Source organism: Cloeon dipterum, chromosome 1 (assembly GCF_949628265.1).
Source record: "Cloeon dipterum chromosome 1, ieCloDipt1.1, whole genome shotgun sequence".
NCBI lineage: Eukaryota > Metazoa > Arthropoda > Insecta > Ephemeroptera > Baetidae > Cloeon > Cloeon dipterum.
In genome coordinates, this window is record NC_088786.1 from 41,332,762 (window position 1) to 41,353,357 (window position 20,596).

Sequence of the window (20,596 nt, forward strand, 5' to 3'; positions counted from 1 at the left end):
ATGAAAGCAAGATCTTTATTTACAACTCAAGCTGCTGCTGAGTCTCAGTCGTGGTCCAGCCGTGATGCCGCGAGTTCGCTTTTTTCTTTTCGTCTCCCTCCTCCTGCTCATCGCGGCCCTTTTGCTCGTCGGCCAAACTGAAGCACAAAATGACGTAGTTGATGATCCGATCCGTAATGTGGGTGACGCTCCGCGAAGGATCGCCGAACCCAATTGTCCACCGGGACACACCTTCCAAAGGGGATTTTGCAGGCCTAATTATTACTCTGAAAGGTAAAATGCAAATAATATTATTTACACACACTCGAGTTTTGATTTTGTCTCATTTTTATAAAGGTTTGGTGGCTGAAGATTTTTCACTCCTCGACCTGACCTGCCCCAACACGCGCCTGCAGACCCAAGAACCACCGTTTTATGTGTAAAATCGGCTTTTCCATATTTTTCCTTCGACGTCAAGCGACGAGCTTTGGCGTCTGCCACGCCCCAAAATGTATTTTTTCCAATCACTGACTGACTGTCAATAATTGACACCCCAAGTGGCGTCAAATCCACCCCTTTCGCCGAAGACGAATATTAATAGAGCTGAGTTTTTTTTCTAATAAAACTTCTTAAAATTAAATTAATTTCTGCTTTTTGTTTGAACATCTCTTCGTCCCTTTTTTTAATGCCCCCGTCGCGAGACACTCGGCAATATTTTCCCGCGCAAAAAAAATCCCGCCTCCACTTAACCGGCCCTACCTTGGTAACCTTGGTTCTTAAAACTTGTTTGGAATTGTGGGGAAGCCCTCGTGCTCTTGGAGCAGCGATAAAATCGAGACTCAAGCTGCGGGTTATTGCACTCAAGTGTATTGTGAAAATGAATAAAGGAAAATCCAGACATCTGCTGTGTGTTTAGTTTTAATTTTAAGCGTTGGATCGAAAAAATAAGAGTTCCAGAAACTCACAATCAATTTCGATTCTTAATCGTGTAGACGTTCATAAATTACCCAGTCAAACGAAGCATATTTTATTTCATAAATTAATTTAAAAGTAAGAAATTTTATTAAATAAAAAAGTCATCTACAATTTCTTTAAATTCAATCAAGTGGCCAATTCCAGGGAAAAGTTCAGCGAACAAAACTCCTTAAAATGAGACAAAATCAAAACTCGATTGTGTATAAATGTTATTTGTATTTTACCTTGCTGGATAAGTACGCCGGCATTTTCCCCTTTTGAAGATGTGTCCCGGTGGACACCAAGGTTTCGGGTTCCTTATCTGAGAGTCAATAAAATGATAGGACCCCACGTCGACGACTTCATCGTAATAATCTGTGTCGAATGCCCTGGCTTCAGTTTGGCCGACGAGCAAAATTGCCGCGACGAGCAGCAGTAAGGAGGCGAAAAGAAAGAAGCGAACTCGCGGCATCACGACTGGACCACGACTGACTAACGCGCAGCAGTTTCTTGCTCTCGTTGTGCTGCTAGTTGTAAATATAGAGATCGTGTTTTAATTGGGGGCAGAGCAGAAGAAAGAGAGGAAAATGCACTCTGCTGAAGCATCGATTAAAATTACCAATTGGAAAAGCCAAATAGTTTTCATCTCTATGAAAAACAGAAAATCTGGGTGAATGATTTACATTTAATGAAAAATACTTGGAAAATGCAATTTTAAATATTTATTTTATTAACGTAAAATTAAAAATACATTTTACAACTGTGGTGACACGTCTTCAAAGGAGGAAAAGCCCAAGCACTATTTGAATTCTCGGTGTCGTTTCCATCAAGGGCTCGAGATTCGCGGGCGGGCCAAACAGCCGCCGCAAAAGCAGCAAAACGAACAGAGAGCGAACTTGAAGCCTCAAAAGACAACTGTTGCATTTGTGCTGCGTTTGAATAACACGATCAATTGCTTACAGCGCAGTTTATAATTAGTGCCTAAGATAGATAGAATCAAGGACAAAGGTCAATCAGATCCACAGCGTGATTAAATGAAATGGAAAACAATGGCAGCGTCATATCCGATACTCGATAACATTTATTTTAATTTCCAGCAAAACAAATAACAAGACAAATAAAAGAATTGCGTAAAAATAGACATTTGGCCCCGAGAAGATGATAAGAGTCGCTTTGATTTGATGTAAAAATTATAGAATTAGCTCTGGGATCTCAAATTTTAGAATTAATAACGCAGTAATATTTTTTAATTTCCAGGCACTTAAATATACTTTCAAATTTTTAATCGTTTACTATTAAATGTCTACTAGAACCCTAAAAAAATCTTGCCACTTTATGCAAGCTCAAGATATTATACAAATTTTTAAAATAGCTGTTACAAAGAACAAAGAATTCTACACATTTTTGTCGTGGATCACGTGTGGAGCAGCCGCTTCCGAGGAACACAGCTCATTTTCTCGTAAGACTGAAAAAAATATAAAAAAGGTTCCATAACCAGAGAGTTAAATTTTTTTAAAATTCATACCTTTGAAGAATTAATGACCCGACCTGCATCTTCCCCTTCTGAAGACGTAGCCCGGCGGACAAGAAGCGTCGATGGACCTAACCGGCTCCACCAAATCATAGAAAGGTGGCTCGGTAGTAGTTGTCGACCTTCTGGCTCCAGTTTCGCGGACGAGAAACACGGCCGCGACGAGCAGCAAAGCGAAGAGCAAACGGGTTCGGACCATCGTGAAAGCAGCTCTCATCAACAGCGACTGACCCATCACTTCGTGTAAACACGCAGATATGCATTTGCGTTGGAGATAACGAAAAGTTATAGAACATTCCATCCGTTTGCTGGAAAATATGTTTTTTTCGTTAAATGTAATGCAGCAAACTTTAAAAACCGCCTATTTTACGAAATTTCTGAGCCCACCAATCGATTCCTGAGGGTCGAATAAGGTGAAATTGATATTTTGTCCGTTAAAAAAGTGCAGCGAAACGTGCGAACTTTTTTTCCCGCCAAAACAAATGAATGGAAGAAGAGCGCACGCGTCACAGCTGGTTTGAGCACTACCTGTACAAATGACTTCTTTGTCTCATCCAGCTAGCTCTGACGCATGCGCACTTCTCGCATTCATATTGTTTTGGCGGGAAAAAAAGTTCGCACGTTGCGCTGCACTTTTTTAACGAAAAAAACATTGATTTTACCTAATTAGACCCTCAGGAATCGATTGGTGGGCTCAGAAACTTCGTCAAGGACACTACTCTTTAATAATTAAAAATATGGAAAAGAACTGCGGCTTTTGTAAAAAGGAAATAACAGAATAAATTGGAAAACAGCGCGTCAGATCAGTCAGTGAATGTCGAGCAGTGCGATGAGTCAAGGTCGGCCTCTGTTCATCGTTTCTCTGCTAATTTTCGCGGCACTTTTGCTCCTTTGTGAAACTCGCCGAGAAGCAGAACAACGCCAGTATCTTCTTACAATGAAACTCAAACTCGAGTGGCGCAAAAACAATCGCTCTACAATCGACGCCAAAATCAAAATGCAACCTTCAGTCGAAGGTTTCAGGGAAATTGCGCTGCCAGAGCGTAATGGGATTGACGCTCCAATCAGGGAATGTCCACCTGGACACCGAATTGACAGAGGAAGTTGCAGGAAAATATTTGAAACTGAAGGTAAAAATTTAATGCACTTTTATTATTTTATATTTTCTCTGGTTTTCATTTAGGAAATTGAACTAATTGATCCGTGCTTTTGAATTTGGCGCTGCTGGAGGCAATTTAATTTAAGAACACAATATTGTCTAGATTCGAAGGATCTCATCTGCTTGTGAAAACTAAATAAATTGGATTTTTAACATAAATTATAATGTTGTTTTATTTACATGACGCATTAAAAAATATAGATTTAACTCAGTTGTTTAAAAATAGAATAAATACACATATATAACCTAATTTTTCCTGTCTACTAAATAAACTCTTATTTAAAATCAAGAATAAGTATTTTCTTAAGTATAATAATTATTCAAACAGCAAAATCAGCATGAAAAAATAGCTCCACTCAATTAATGGCAAACCCCAATTTCCTGTCTATTTCAATTCGAACCGCTGATCTGGCCGGACGTGTCGCCGTCGCTACTACTGCCTGATAAAATTAATACCACAAAACGCGATAAAAGCGGCCAGACCGTTCGGCGGCCTGATTGTCGGGGGCACGCACGCTTATGCTGATAATTTTTTTTTGCTTCTCGCTTGATAACCGATTCTCAAGCGCTCAACATTATGCTGCATGACGAACTCAATCCTTTGTCAACAAATATAAAAAAATTAATGGAATCTTAAATCTAGCAAATGGAGATCGACGCTCTTAATATTATTTCAACCAAAATTAGGGCGAATTAAAAATTATTTTGTTTGTTGCAATTTTTTGCATTAAAATACGCTTGGTTTTAATATTGATTTCCTTGCGTTTTATTTCTAAACTCTGCGTGAAGCCCAGTATTTTAATTTTTAAATCAGAGAATTAACCCAGAGATAACAAAGACTAAAGATAAAAATAAATTTGTATCACAATCGCCTGCATAAGTGGCAAGTTGGCAACCTGCGTGGCATTGAAGCGCTGCACGTTTCATTCTCTAAAAGTCTAAGGAGCGAAATCTACGTAAAAAATAGACGTCAGACATTTTTACGCAGCAAAGATTTTTTATCCCGGTTTTGGATTAGTTTTGAAGAATTCAACTCACGATTAAATGGCGCTCGCATCGCTTGATGGTTTGTTTGTGGCAACAGGGGAATTTTCGGGGGAAGGGAAAGGCGAGCAGGTACCTGAACCTGACATTCCATGTGCGCGGAGGGACCTTCCTTTCACAAAGCGATTCCATTGTTATTTGAAATATTTTTACGATTTTTACTCAGTGAGAAATAAAAGTTTACATATTTGGAAAGAATAGGAAGAAAATAGCATTCGTATCTTCTTTTATTTGTATGAATTTTCAGAAAAATGTGTGTTTTGATTCAAAATAAAAGTTCACTTTAATCTTGGTTAATTACTACTTTATTATCAAATTAGAATTTTGGATTTCTTTAATCGTCTTGTTTTCTGTTTAAAATTTGTGCAAAACTACATGAAAGTGAATATTTGATCTCACACTATACATCGCAAAGCTAATTCTCATCTTTATTGTAAGTGAGAAAGTCTTATAGAATGAATCTTAAAATACACTAAAATTTAAGCATAAAGCCTCGTCACTCCACAATCAGCCAGTCCTCCTTATATTACTGAGCACAATTAACATACCGGTTGTGCGCATCAAGTGCATTCAGGTTCATTTCTTTGCCACATTTGACACATCTTCCCATTGTGTGACACATCTTGACATGTTTTCTCAAATCTGCCTGTGAGCCAAACATGTTGCCACACTTCAACTCTCCGCATTTGATTTTCTTCTCCGAATGCATCCGTCGAACATGTTTTTTCAAATTTCCCTTCTGATCTGTCGAGTGATGGCAAAATTCGCAGCAGAATTCCTTGCGCTCCGGATGCTGCCACTGCTCGTGTTCGATTCTGTTGTGGGCCGAGTCGAAATATTTCTTGCAAACGCGATCACTGGCGGTGCACTTTTCCAACTCTCCGTTGTGCTTTTTCTTGGAGTGATCGATAATGGAAGCGTAAATCCTCTCACATTCGCAGCATTCGCCTCTTTTGTCTCGTTTTTTGATCTCGTTTGAAGACGTAGACTTTTTCGGTAATTTTACTTCTTGGTTTTCCTCCTCCTTGCCACGGTGGTCGTTCTTTCTCTTCAAATTCCGATCTTTGTTCGCACCTGATGGATCTACCTCAGCACCTGCCAATTCCTGCGGTTGATCTTCATTTTGCCTCAATGCATCTATTTTAACCTTAGAGCTGTCAACAAAAAGAAAATTAACATCGCATTCATCCTGATTTTCACCTTTTTTCTGCACCAAATGGATCAATAATTTACCTTTTCTTGCGTGGCATTTCAGCAGGAGGTAAAAATGTTTCCAACTAGCAAGTAAAAAACACGAGCAACCAAAACGGGAGGAGACATCCGACTGACGAAAGGAGGAGAGAGCGCCGCAGGAATGTGAACGATTCAAAGAGTTTTCTTTAATTCTTTTCGTTTCAAATTATTCCACAAATTTCCGTCACTTCTCTCCTCGCAAAGCGTGACAAATCAGCCAGATGTTATTGGGATCCGAGGTTCTGATTCTCAAAGGAGGCTTTTTTGATAATAAAAATTTCTTAAATCTTTTTCACTATCTACTCGTATCGACAGAAAGCTTGACACTTCGTTGAACAAAAAATATGCTTAAGAAACGCATTGTGATTTCATTTTTAAAGAAAATTGGATTTAATTCTGAATATAAACTCCAGAACAATTACTCATACCTTAATGATAAAAAAACTGCGGTTTGTTAAAGGAAATATAAATATAGAATAGATTAAAAGTAGATCACAGCCTTTATTGCTCAGTCAGTCAACGTCGAGCAGTGCGATGAGTCAATATCGGCGTCTGTTCGTTTTCCTGGTGCTTTGCGCGGCACTTTTGCTCCTTTGTGAATCTCGAAAAGAAGGAATTTCGGGAGGAAAACAACGTGCTCGCAACTTCCATGGGATTGGCGCTCCACCCAGGGAATGTCCACCTGGATACCAAATGCACAGAGGAAAATGCAGGAAAATAGTACATCGAATTTGGGGGTAAACCTTATGGAATGTAATCAATTGTGATCAGTGAGATGTAAAGAAATGTTTTGAAATTTGAATTGAAGGATGTAATGTATTACCACAAATTCCTGTAATTCGGAAGATCTTACTGTCTCGTTGATGCTAAATAAATTGAATTTTCAACACGAATTATAATATTGTTTTATTTACATGATGCATTTTATTCCTTATTAATGGTGAGTCAGTTTTAAAAATAAATCGATATCAATATCACGCAAAACCAAGCTGTTAGTCACAAAGAGATAAATTTGTATTTTTCCTGTCTAGAAGAAATAATTTATGATTTAAAAAAGTCCAGAATATATTTTTTTAAATACCAATCACCATTATTTGGATTCTGAAGGTAGGAATAAGTATTAACATTTAAAAATACGTGACACACACACGTGAATGCCTGATAAAATCAAATCAAAAACCTAGAGGATAGGTTGAAGCCCCAGTTTTCTGACAACCAGAAAAATATTCGTTTGCTGTGCGTTCCCAATTCCAAGCCGACGATTCAACGTTTGAATTTCTATGGAATTGTGCGCTCTACCGCAAGGACGGAAGCGTGACGTCGGTCCACATTGCTGACGTCTATTTGAGCGGAAGTCGATCTCGACGGGCGCTCGCTCGCTGCAGTGAAAAATATGCATTTTATCAACTAAAACGAATGAAAATAATTGAGTGCAACAGTTGACACTGGCAAGCAACGTGCATTGCATTCTTCAAATGGTCCAGAAAAAGAAATAATTTAATTTTAAGCTTTATTTCTTTCATATTACATAATCAAGTTTAGCTAGAAATGGGAATTTTTAGTAAAAATTCTCATTATAGCTTTTAACCTAAAACAGGATGTGAGTCGTTGCTGACTAGCTGCTGTCTGCTGGCGAGGAAAAATAATTCACAATATTCAGTCTTTCGGCTGGAAAAATCATGCCAACAGCGATATGAATTTCTACTGTTGGAGCTTAATTTTCACCGCGCTTCTCAATATTGGCGATGCTTCTAATCATCATGTAATATATTATGTGACTTTGAATTATTTGTTTAATTGATTTATGTATACCAGCAAAAAACCAAACTGAAATCGGTGAAGATAAACTATTCCCGCGGAAAACCTAGTATAACATAATTTCAGCTAAATGTTTAAATAAAGGCGAATTTCATTCCAAAAGTAATGATCCGATTTCAAACGATGAGGCGAAGAGTTCACATCATCAAGTGCTGCGGCATCAAAAAATGCCAGGCAAGAAACTCAACACGCACAAGAAAAACCAAATCTTCTACAATGATGGGCATAGTATAAAATTATTCCAATTTAAAATTCCAATTAAACCAATTTAACGTAATAAAAGGAGAAAATTACCCTTATAAGCCTAACCACTGACCAATCAGGAACGGAATCAGTCACCACCCAAGATTCCCTGGACATTACCGAAGAAGTCGTTCAGGAAAGCAGCACTCCTGCTCTGACTGAGATGCCCAGTGGCGCCCAGACGGACGCAACCGACAATATTTTGACAGGGTCACAGCCTGATCCAACCTCTGCAATCAATCTAGATGATAGTCTCAAATTCCGACAGAAGCTTCAAACTCTGATGCAACAACTACGACAAAAACAGTTCTCATTTTTTGAACACGTTAAACTTTTTAAAATGTTAATTTTTTTAGACCACTATGCAATTCAATGATTACTTAAATTTGGTATGGGATATTTTAGGATTTACTCCAGTTTTTATTAAAATTTACTCTAACAGAATCCGACAAAAATTCCTTCTCAAGGTACAACAACCGTAAAACAAAATTTAATACTTAACAAATCTTTCTTTGTTTAGAGGACGGAGCAATTCAAAGTTCTAGTATATGTGATGACAGAAAATACTACGTTTCAACCGCAACTGTGAGCAGTTAAACCTTTCAAATATCTAGATTTTTAAAGGAAAATTTCAAGGCAACGCGGAACGAAGCAGGATTGCGATGCAAAGCTTTGAAAATGACGCTTTTGACCGTGACTTCTATCGAGGAAATCGACTGCCTAAGCAGCTTTACAGGTCAGAATTATTTAAAAATTATAAAATAAAAAAAATTATAAATAGCTTCAACGTACTGGACGAGTGGAGAAAAAGAAATTCCGGGAGGAAATAACTTCAAGTGGCTCTCAACGGGATACGATGCGTCTTTTTCCTCGGACAAAATTTGGCTCCCGACCACCGCCAGCCCTTCCTTGGATGAGACGTGCCTGGCATTGGTTAATTCCAACACCCCTGATAAGCGGGGGTTGGTGCAGAAAAATTGCCAAGAACAGCTACAGTACATTTGCCAGTTTCCTGTCGAGTGCCCGGAACTTTGTTCGAAAAATGTCTGAAAATTAATTTTAAAAACAAGTTTTTTAATAAATATTTGATATTTCTAGATTAACCTATTTGATTCTTCAGGAGAATTGATTAGTATTGTTGCGTATTTAATCTATAAAAAATTAAAATTGGTTAGATAAAATTTAGATAAAACCTCTTACGGAATTTGGTTCGACATCGGGAAGTACACCTACCTTTTGGGCAACAAACCGGTTTTATCTTACTCTCTTCGAGATAATAGTTATTATACCCATCGTTTTTATATTCTAGGTGACCTGGTTGGAAGGGTATCTCCATTGTTGCGCCTTAGGAATGGAGGCTTTGAACGTGGACAACGCGGCCGAGCAGCTCGGCCTGACCAGCTTGACAATAGAAATAAACAGAAGTAAAATCTTTTTACATCTCCTTTGAAAATTTAACCAAAAATATGATAAAATTCCAGCCGATTGGCAAGCGAATTTCAATTACTGGACCTCGGGGACCTGGAAGGGTTCGCCTGAGAATCACTGGTCGTGGTGCGAGCCGAACGGAGCCGCCGTTTTCGCCCCGGGCCTCAAGTGGGAGAACCGCCAGCCCGATAATAATGGCGGCGACGAGACCTGCGTCCACTTCCGGTTCGTTTTCAACTCGACGGGCACCATCATGACGGACAGGAACTGCAACAATAAATATATATTCGCCTGCAAGGTGAAAATCTGCTTGAAATTTATAAAAGTAGTAAGGAATTTTGATGATTATTTCATTCAGACCACGATGAATGCAACTCCGAAGCCGTGCGTGGCTGCTTGCCCGAAAGAAGCGTGCGAGAGAAAGGTAAAATGATTAAAAATGTAGTTGAGAATAATTAAATTAAGAATTAAATCCATAGGAAGCCTTATTCAACTCCACAACGGACATGTTAATCGGTTAATTATATTTTACATCGAGGAATTCATTTAAATAATTTAATCAAGACTTTTTCTCGTATGGAACCTGGTACGACGGGTGCGGCCGCCATTTTTTAATCTCCAGTTCAGACCCTGTAAATTCTGGATATTTTTAAATAAAAAATTAAATTAAACGCCCCCATAAAAAGTTAAACTGGGCGCATCGGCCCGGCAGAGCTGTTGCGACATCGGCTTGACGCTGGCCTCGATGGAATCGGCGGGAAAACTAAACTGCTTTTCAGAAATCGTCTCTAGTAAGATACAAAAAAAATCAAAATTCAACAAATTTAAAAAGAAAATCCGTGACGAATTCGGAGCAGAGACCTACGGAGACCTTTGGCTCTCGGGAACCGACCTGGGATGCGATTCCAAGTTCCGGTGGTGCTCGAGAAGTCTCGATTTCGTCAATTCTGAGCTCAAGTGGAAGGCCGGACATCCGAAAGATGGTTTGGACTGCGTTTATCTCGAGGTTAGAAACGGATCTGTCCTCCTGGCAACCGCGGATTGCGCCGAGAAGAAGATTTTCTTGTGCGACGTGCGATTGTCAGCGACGCGGGGCAGGGCCGCCGAGTGGGGTGCAGTCGGCCCTGCCGGCGCGCCTTCTCCCTATCACGAGGTCAGAGTTTGTTCTTCTGTGGCCAAAGTAGACTTTACAGGGTGCAGGGTGGACAAGAAGGGAAAATGCCCAGTTACTATACCATACCAGTTTATTGTAGTTAGCGGCGACAGTACACAGCGTGGCTACCCAGAGGGACGAGCGGGGGAGCGAGAGAGTTACCCTCTTGCTCGTGTGCCGTCAGGAGAGCGAATGCCTGGGTGCGAGCGGGTCGTGTGCTCACGAGGGGGAGGCGCTTGCGTTGCCTTTATTAATACCTGAGTTTCTCCCTCCGCTCTCCCCTGTGGGCGCCCGAAAGTTAACGTAAATACATATCGGTGCGGAACAATTATTAATGCGATCGTAATATCGTCAGGTAAAACCCTGACAGCGATACAAAAGCACCGCCAGAAAAGGCTCGCAGATCGAATGCGCCAGAATTTGGGATATTTCCACGGGTTAATTAGTTTAAAATATATTTTATTATTGAGAATTTATTAACTTTCAACAGATGAGATTGATTTGTTGATGAACGTAACCGCATTCATTCCGGCAACCGTTTCGCTCAACCTCAAGGTTAAAAATAAAATTATAAATTGAATAAAATAAAATTCAAATTTTAAATTACAGTGCTTCTTGAAATGTATCGGCGTTGAAGTTGGACTGGTATTTTATTCTGTTGGAAATTAAAAATGTTTTAAATTTGTTTCTTAATCAAAGTTTGACCTGAACGCTTTGGTGAAAATAGCAACGTTGCGGCAAATCGAACTCGTGACCCAAGAGGAACCGATGAAGTTGCAGGAGGGATTCGTTGCCTACGACGAGTGCAGCGACAAGAGTTTTAATTTATTTATTTTAATAGTTTTTAAATAATTTTGAAATTAAGGATTTGACGATGAGTGCGTTACTGCTTACGAAATTTACAAGTGTGGAAAAGAAAAGGCGCCTAGCACTATGACCGAAATAATCAAAAATAATTTTGGAAATGGGACTGTGGTTTGTAGAAATGGAACTTACGAAGACATTCGATGAAATATATTCCATTTAGTTCACTCCTCCTTCTCCCTGCATTCCCATACGTGCAATTTGCTGGATGTCAGATTCACTCCCTTGCGTAGTCAATGTAAAGAAATATCATAGTAATTTAAAATGAATTAAAAAAATTTAAATCTAGCAAACGGCTATCGACACTCTCCAAGTAAATACATCCGGTAATAAAATCGAACTAAAATAAGCAGAATAAAAACACATTTTCTCCCAACCAAAGACAATTTAGGAAAAATGGTAAATTATCTCGGCAAGCGTTACTACGTTGGTCACATCAACGCCTCCGCTTACATAGTTAGTAATTAAAAATTTAAATTAACGACACATTTCAGGCTAATTTATAATTGTAGAATTTCACTCGTGTGTATTTGCGTTGCTGCGCTCTTGGAATGAAGCTGTTTGAGCCCCAGAACTACACAGAACTTGCAGCAGGAAAATATATCATCTCTCGTAAGAATCCTCTGACTGAAATTTAAAACTAAGTACAACATTGTTATGAAAGGTTCGGGATTTCTGGGTTACGTGCTGATCGGCGACTCGGTGGCGATCAACCAGACGCAGGAGGTGTGGTGTCAGAGTCGCGCACTCATTCCCGCAGATTTGTACAGCCGGGAAGATCGGTACAAGTGCTATCCTTCGATCAACGCCCTGGACACATTCAAAAATGTTATATTTCGATTGACTTCCCTTAATGACAACATTTACGATAGGTACCTCAACTCGCAAAAGTACGCCGGCGGGCCACCGTCAACTCACACTTTTATTTGCATGGAGAGGACCTAAAAATGTAAAAAAGGTTTATGGTTTGGATTCGTTTTCGGTTTATTAAATTGATTTGGTTTTAATCTGGATTTCGTTGCATTTTTTATTTCTTAAATCTACTCATCTACTCCTACACTAGAATTTTGATTAATTTTATTTCATTCCGTGCTTCTGGACATTTTATTAATCCAAGAACTCATAATTAAAAATTAAATATTGCTATCAAAACGCCTGAAGAAGTGACAAGTTTGCAACCTGCGTGGCATTAGAGCGCTGCATGTTTCATACTTTTTATAGAGTGAAATGAAAGACTCGAGTTAAAAAAGTGCAATGGGTGTCTGCAGAAAAATAAAAAAATCAGACTCACAAGCAGATGGCGCTGGCATCGCGTGTTTGTTTGTGACGTCAGCGGAAATATTGCGGGGGAAGGGAAAGGCGAGCAGATTCCTGAACCTGACATTCTCCTCTCCAGACCTCCGGTCACGAATATGTTTTATGCAATTTGTATTATTTTTACTTTAACAAAAGTCTTTTTGGTTATCTGGGAAGAAATCGAAGAAAATACCAATCATATTTTCAAAAATGTGCGTGCGTTACTCAAAAGTCTTTTGGAATAAAAGTTCAATTTGACCTTGGTTATAATTGCTTTTTTATTCTCAAATTTTCATTTCAGATTTCTCATCGTCTTGGTTTGATTTTTTTTAAAAACTAAGATTTTCTTTTCACATGACATTTCTTACATAAAATGCTCAAATTCAACTTAATGTTAAGGGATAATTCCAGTAAACAGGACCTTAAAAATATGTCACAGTTTAAGCATCAATTTATTTCCTCGTCACCACACAATCAGCCAGTCCTCCTTAATTATTAAGCGCACTTAACATACCGGTTGTGCTTATACATTGAAGCGAGGCTCATTTCTTTGCCGCATTTGGCACATCTTTCCATTGTGTGATTCGACTTAACATGATGCCTCAAATCAGCATCTGACGCAAACATGTTGCCACACTCTCCGCATTTGATTTTCTTTTCCGAATGCTTCCGTCGAACATGAGTTTTCAAACTACCCTTCTGATCTGTCGAGTGATGGCAAAATTCGCAGCAGAATTCCTTGCGCTCCGGATGCTGCCACTGCTCGTGTTCGATTCTGTTGTGGGCCGAGTCGAAATATTTCTTGCAAATGCGATCACTGGCGGTGCACTTTTCCAACTCTCCGTTGTGCTTTTTCTTGGAGTGATCGATAATTTTAGCATAAACCCTCTCGCATTCCCAGCATTCACCACTATTGCCTCGTTTTTTGATCTCATTTGACGACGTAGACTTTTTCGGTAATTTTGCTTCTTGGTTTTCCTCCTTCTTGCCACGGTGGTCGTCCTTTCTCTTCAAATTCCGATCTTTGTTCGCACCTGATGGATCTACCTCAGCACCTGCAAATTCCTGCGGTTCAACTTCATTTTGTCCTAATGCATCTAATTCAGCCTTAGAACTGTCAACAAAAATTAAGATTAACACAGCAATCATCGTGATAATTTTCACCCTTTTCTGCTGCAAATGGATCAATAATTTACCTTTTCTTGCGTGGCATTTCAGCAGGAGATAAAAATGTTTCCAACTATAGCACGTACTAAGCACGAGCAATCCAAACCGGAGAAGGCGTCCGACTGTTGAAAGGAGGAGAGTGCCCGCAATGTGAACGATTCAGTTCAGAGTTTTCTATAGTTCCTTTCGTTTCAAACTATTCCACAAATTTCCGACACTTCAGACATTTTCCCGCACGCAAAGCTTGAAAAATTGTCCAAATAATCGCAATGGGATACATTGGAATCTGTTGCCCAAGGGGGTTCTTTTTTATTGTTATATAAAGTCTATATATTTCCTTAAATTTCCTTAACTGTGGCACTCTCTTTAGAATTTCCCTCTTTAAATATCTTCACTGTTTTCGTTTTGAATGACAGTCATGAAATGAACTGCAAATGGAAAACAAAACACACCATTGTGATGTCAGCAGGTTATAGGTTTTATTCCTGACGAAAACTATCGATCAATAATACCGTGACCGATATTTAAAAGTACATCGACTAGCTAGGTGGCGTTCAGAGTGCTATGGAGAGGGTAGAAAGTTATCAGCTGATGAGAGACAAATCTAAGAGACGAGATTCGATGACGGGCCGGCGCGGAGCAAGCTGTTGAACCCTCGCACTGGTCCTCTCGCAGCCCGGAGTAGCCAACACCCAAAAAGCAAGTTTAGTATGATTAACTCACGATCATAGTTTCTCTGCCTTGACTATATAAATGTTTCTGTCCTTCAACTCTTCATTACTTCTCCGTGTGTTTTTATTCCAGCAAGAATTTAAATTTAAAAAAATTCATTTTATAGGGATGTAAAAATTATTTATTTTTCTTTCCCGTAAAGCCTTCATCTCTCAAACATTTTTCACGGTCAAGTTAATGAGAAAAATGAGTGTTTATTTAATGTAATTCCAGGTTTTCTGTACAAATGAAAAAAAATCTTGAATTTTTCGCATTCCAGACGCTTATTCCTGTACTTCAATCGGACGTTCTCTCCAGTCTTGATTGTTTGTGATAGTTTGGGGATGAATCCTTGCTGCTGAAATGCCTTTCGAAACAGAAGCGTCCAGCAATGCATTTTTTCCAGTTGCGCAAGAAGGAAACAGGTAACAATTACTATTTTAATATTTAAATTAGAAATTTGGCAAATTTTACATTTGATTGTAGCCCCGAGGCCGGAACAGAAGGATTTAGGCAAGAAGGGGTGGATCAAAATGAATTTATCTCGCAGGAAATGCAGGAAATTATAGAATTCCAGGAATTTGAGCGAGGTCTCGAAATTCAAAACGAGGAAATTGTTGTAACAAACTGTGTGCTTCATCCAATTCCACCAGAAAAAGAGAGGTAAATTATTTAATTTGTATTGACAATGAAAAGTTGAGCTAACATTCTAATTGGATGTCAGCTCTGAGGCCCTAAAACATGGATTTATGATGCTAGGAGAGATTGAACAAAATGAACTTGAAGAGGTAATTAACCAATACCTGGATCTCGAGCAAGCTCCCACTCCAGAACATTCATCAGATGAAAACAAAGACGATCCTTTAAAGAAGCAAAACCAAAAGGTGGAATTACATCTCAGAAAATCTTCTGCTCCTTCCAAAACTGGATCAAACAACATAAAAAGACGAGACTGTAGTGGCAAATGCTGCGAATGCAATGAGGTGTATCCCCATATTTCCAATCACTCCAGGTACAAGCACAATGCAAAGTTGAAAAAGTGCACCGCCTCCAGTCATTGCAAGGAATATTTTGCCTCAGTTCAAAAGAGAGCCGAGCATGAGCAACGGGAGCATTCGGAACGAAAGGAATTCTGCTGCCGACTTTGCCATTTCTCGGCAGAGCACAAGGGTGCTTTGAATACTCATGTTCACAAGAAGCATTGGGCAAGGAAAATCAAATGCCGTCAGAAGAACTGTGGCAAGATGTTTCCTGCAGATGCAGAATTGAAAGTTCATGTCAAGATGTGTCACGAAATGGACAAATGTCCCAAATGTGGTAGAAAAATGAGCCTTGGTGCGCTTAAAATGCACAACCGGTATGGATCAAGATGTCGTCTTGGAGCGGCAGCTGATGATTGCGATTGACTTGAAGTATGTACGCGTTAGCAATTTATAGATTATAGTTCATATCTCGTCACTTTTGGCACGGCAAATTTAAATCCTCTACTTCTGACTCAAGCGTAACAATGCTGATGGAAAACGTTTCGTAAAATAGTAAAATTTTACATTATATAAGAATAACAGATATAATTACCAAGAGAAAATTAATTCAAATAAATTGAAAGGTGTGGACGACGGGTTTTTGGCCTGATAAATAATTAAACTAATCAAATACAAGCTCGTAAAGAATACAAGTAAGTTAAATTAAAATTGTTTTATTTAATCCAAATTTCTTTGCCACGCTTTCTCTCCTCGTTCGCAAGACTGGAGTTCCAAAAGAGGCGTAACCGTCCGACCGAGATCGCTTGCTAATTTAATTATACATACCATCTCTAAAGCTGCGCAAATATATAGAGATCAAACAATCGATGTGCATCAGAAGCTGATTATGGCGTGGATTACGGCAACGCAATATTGAAAGAAAATGGCAACGCTGTGCATCAGGATATTATCATTATACATTGTTTCAAGGTCAAGTTGCCGTGATCCACCTCTTCTTAAGAAGCTGCAATACGTGAAATACGAGGAATTTGACTTTCAATTATGATTTTAAACTGCTTTCGGATTTAAATATTTTTAACCTTGTTTTTTATATTAAATGGAAATATTTTTAAGAGATTAGTCACAAGGATAATATCTGATTAAATTTTAGAAGGTAGCTTATTTGAATTTAAATACAGTTATTTTTCTTTTCATCATGCACCACATCCTTTATTTTATGTACATATGGGTTGATCAATTTGCTACATGATACGAATCTACACAAAAAATGAGAGAACCTTATTCATAGGCTTCTACAAATTCATCATGTTAGCAGCCAAGTTTAGTTGTTAAATCGATATGGCTGCCCTTTTCTTGCAAGAAGGAAATTCGCCTTTTGTTGTGGATCTATGACCAATTTTATACCATCTACTTTAGAATCTGTCAAAGGGAAATCTCGTCTTCGTTAGCCGGACAGTGACAGTTTCAGGATAATTGATCGTTTCTATTTCATGTAACAATTGTTTTAAGTCACCAAAATTGGGATCGTTTCTTCGCACATCTTTAATTGTAAATAATCGAACGTTGGTGCAAATCTGACGACTTCTTATCCGATTGAAAAGTGCCTCTTTGTTGCCCAGGTTGAATAATTTGGCCTTGACCTCAATTTTTTCAAGAAGCGGCGCAGAGAGAATTGTACTTAGAGAGATGGGGAATCCTTCACGTCTACGAATGAGAAGAAAATATTCAAAAGGTTGCAGCATAAAACACCGAAACTTATATTACTCGTTGTTCCAGCATAACTCCTTCAGTTTTCCGAAAGATTCTATCGGCTCGTCATCTTCGGCAATATACGATTCATGTAAACGGAGGGACTCCAAGCTTTTGCAGTGTTCAAAAATGTGTCTGAACGTAATTTTTGGTATATCACGATGTCTACAGATACGAAGTTCTTTCAAATGTTCTCCAACTTTTCTCAGGATATGCTGCAAGTGCAAATTAATTGTATCGTACGCAGTATATAAGTTGTTGATAATCTGTAAAAAAACCATTTTTTACATTTATTCGGAAGATATTAAAATTGCATACCTCCAGGTGCGTCATCTGTGGAATTGAGTCGAGGGAAACCGAATGCAGAGAAACAGGATATTGGAGTTTTGCTTTCCGGTAGAGTTCGACAGCGTCTGATTTCCTGAATGTAATGCAAAATTTCCGTTTTGAAGTCCGTTCAGTGTACTCTTGGTGTTTAAAAGCAGAGTCGAAAGTCTCCAGGATCATCTTCGTAGATTCTGCATCTCCCTCAACTAATATTCCATATGCCTGGATTTGCTGCAAATTTTCTATCTCCCTGCAGATCCTCGCAAATCCCGATAACTGGAGTTTAACATCCCCGAACGAGATATACGTTAAATTTTTCATTTGGCAGATCAGATCAATGGCACTTGTCTCGAGTCGTAGCTTTTTATACATTTTTTTTGCCCTATACGACCTCGTGTCATCTATGTCTAGTCGGTGGAGGTTTGGCGCAAATTGATCAAGGTACCGCAGAATCTGAGAAACAAAACGATTATCATTTTTATGAGTTCTTTTCCAATCTAATTTAGTTTTACCTCTTCTAAGGAGACTACAAATTTCCGTTCTGCAGACTTGCCAGGTTTCACCTCTAATTTTAAAAGCCCTGCTACCCCAAAAGTTGAGAAATATTCAGTTGTTTTGTGCAGCTCGAGATAAGGAAAAGCTGGCCAAACTTGTTCCCATCCTAATTTCGACAACCTTTTCATCACTTCTTCGCACAATATTTTCCGAAGAGGTGGAGCTGAAATTAAAGTAACTCAATTAATACTCATTGCTCTCTCTAACATTGTCTTTTTTCTTTACGAGTTTTGGTTTTGAGGAGCTCCCTGTAGCGCCGGATGTTCATCACAGTTGTGTTAAAAGCCATTTCATACAGAGATGGCCGCTCCTCGTTGCCTGTATTTTTATAACTCATCTGAAAATGAATTGACATTATTTTATTCGAAAACCTTTCGTATATTTTCGAGAAAAAAGCACAGATTAACAGCCCGAATTTTGGTTTCCCTTGTGATTATTATAAAGGCCAAGCAAAGAATTCGTTCGGCTGTCTCTTGAACTCTTGAATTGGTCGCACTATATATTAAGAGTACTACCACGAGATTTAAGAAAATCTCAATTTATTTATTGTTTTATACTGATCTTGTATATAATTTGTTTCACTTTATAATTGAAGTAAATATTTTTACGCCTCCTTCGTAAAATTTACAATCAAAATTTTGCGTGAATTTAGATTGGAAGTCGACGCACACTTACTATATGATATTTAATGATATCATAAAATTACAAATATATATTGATTATAAAATATTATTTTCAAACGTCTAACGATATCATAAAACATATTTTTGAAGACAGATTAATTGCTTTTTAATGTTGATTAATGACTTTTTTAACGGGCCTAAATGATTCTCCTAATGAGCGTCGAAGTCCAAATATATTTCCTTCATAATCTTATTATTTTAAAATCATTGCCCCGGTAGCAGTTACTAAGACTGTTTTGTAAGAAATGAAATTTAATTTGAAAATGAGAAAAATTCGAAGAATTTGCTAGCGGAGCAGGACAGGACAAGAAAATCAAATTTGCGGACTGGAATGAAATAGGAAGTTTGGGTGCAAATAGTTACATCACGTATTCGTTCAAATTCGACTGTGAATTGCAACTTAGTCAGGAGTAATCTAGTCGATTAATTATTCAAAACTTTGCCTGTTATCTAGAATTACGTTGCAACCTTCGCGTACCCAGGCTTTCATTTGGGCCGCAGGACAGAACTCCCCAGTAGTTACCCTCCCGGTGAAGCCGTGCCCTTTCAGGATTTTTCTGACACCACCAACATTAATTAGTTCCCAAAGTTGGAAATGGAAAATTTAGAATTTACTTTAAAAGAATTACTTCTTATAAAACAAATGGAATTTAAATAAATTAAATATTTAATCTATTGATTTAAAATATGAAACTTAATTTTGATAAAATATGAATTTTAGACGAGCGGTTTTAAGATCGCGTAGTTTCTTTAATTACTAGGGTAAAGTCATGAAAGAGGTAAGTTTGTTACTTACAAACTAAAGTATATTGTTGACAGGAACTTGAACGATACAGGAAAAATTATATGGTGTGTATTTGATATTAATAGTTATTCACCGGAGAATTGACTCAATAAGAACAGAACTTGAATATTCGAATTACAAACAGGAATACAACATTAAATGAATTATTATTTCCCAGAATTGAATTTAAAACAGGAGAAAAATAAGCTCAATTAGATTTTGAATTCTCAACACTCACTCTGCCAAATTAAAGATGGAAAGTCCAACAGGACGCTCTCCCACACTTGCCCGAAGTCAATGCGTGGATGAAAAACTCTCAAGTGACCAGAGTGTTATTTTGTCAAACATTATATTTAGTGGCAAGTGGGAGTGTATTTCGATGTAACATACGTGAGGTGAGAGTGAGGGTGCAATAGTTTTACAACACTTACCTGTGACCTTAAAAACAATACATCCAAGTGCTCGAGGATTAAGTGCTTTAGAATGTAAAACAACCAAAAGGAATTACGTTAATATTTAGAAATCTTCTGTTACTTAAGAAAGATGTGAAATTTCGGTAGGAAACATGTTTTGGTCCCCGCGGGATTACTTAATGAAGGGGAACAATATCCTTAAAAGTAACGCGTTTGTCAATTTGGGAGGGAATCCATTGTGGTACCATGGTGGATTACTTAACGCGATTTAGAAATACTGGCGTAATTAAAAAGTTCGGAAATTTCCACTGGTACCATCAAGGATTCACACGACATTGTAAAATCCCTTCAAACCACTTTTTGAGGTTAAATTGAGAATTTTTTTATCAACTTTTTAGTTGTCAAGTGTTTTTGTTCTTTTTTTTGAAAATATGACCACTTGAAAATGATAAGTAGATCGATTTTTAATTTGATATTTTTAATATCATAACTTTATACTCATCGATTTCTATGTGTTTTTGG

The 20,596-nt window shown here is 38.2% G+C and overlaps 1 protein-coding gene and 3 long non-coding RNA genes across 4 annotated transcripts; 2 read left to right on the forward strand and 2 right to left on the reverse strand.

The window, feature by feature from the left end:
• Positions 1-133: 133 nt before the first annotated feature.
• Positions 134-879, forward strand: LOC135947761 (uncharacterized). The gene is made up of 2 exons (XR_010575710.1): positions 134-273; positions 337-879. It is a non-coding gene; the product is annotated as an uncharacterized LOC135947761 (long non-coding RNA).
• Positions 880-1,640: 761 nt separating this feature from the next.
• LOC135934121 (uncharacterized) lies at positions 1,641-2,668 on the reverse strand. The gene is made up of 2 exons (XR_010574068.1): positions 2,459-2,668; positions 1,641-2,398 (listed from the first exon to the last, which is right to left on the reverse strand). It is a non-coding gene; the product is annotated as an uncharacterized LOC135934121 (long non-coding RNA).
• A 618-nt stretch (positions 2,669-3,286) lies between these two features.
• Positions 3,287-3,782, forward strand: LOC135934637 (uncharacterized). Its single transcript, XR_010574131.1, has 2 exons — positions 3,287-3,594; positions 3,648-3,782. It is a non-coding gene; the product is annotated as an uncharacterized LOC135934637 (long non-coding RNA).
• A 1,411-nt stretch (positions 3,783-5,193) lies between these two features.
• Positions 5,194-5,917, reverse strand: LOC135943390 (zinc finger protein 814-like). Its single transcript, XM_065489895.1, has 2 exons — positions 5,901-5,917; positions 5,194-5,821 (listed from the first exon to the last, which is right to left on the reverse strand). The coding sequence occupies exons 1-2, from the start codon at positions 5,915-5,917 to the stop codon at positions 5,194-5,196; spliced, it is 645 nt and encodes a 214-aa protein (XP_065345967.1).
• Positions 5,918-20,596: the final 14,679 nt, after the last annotated feature.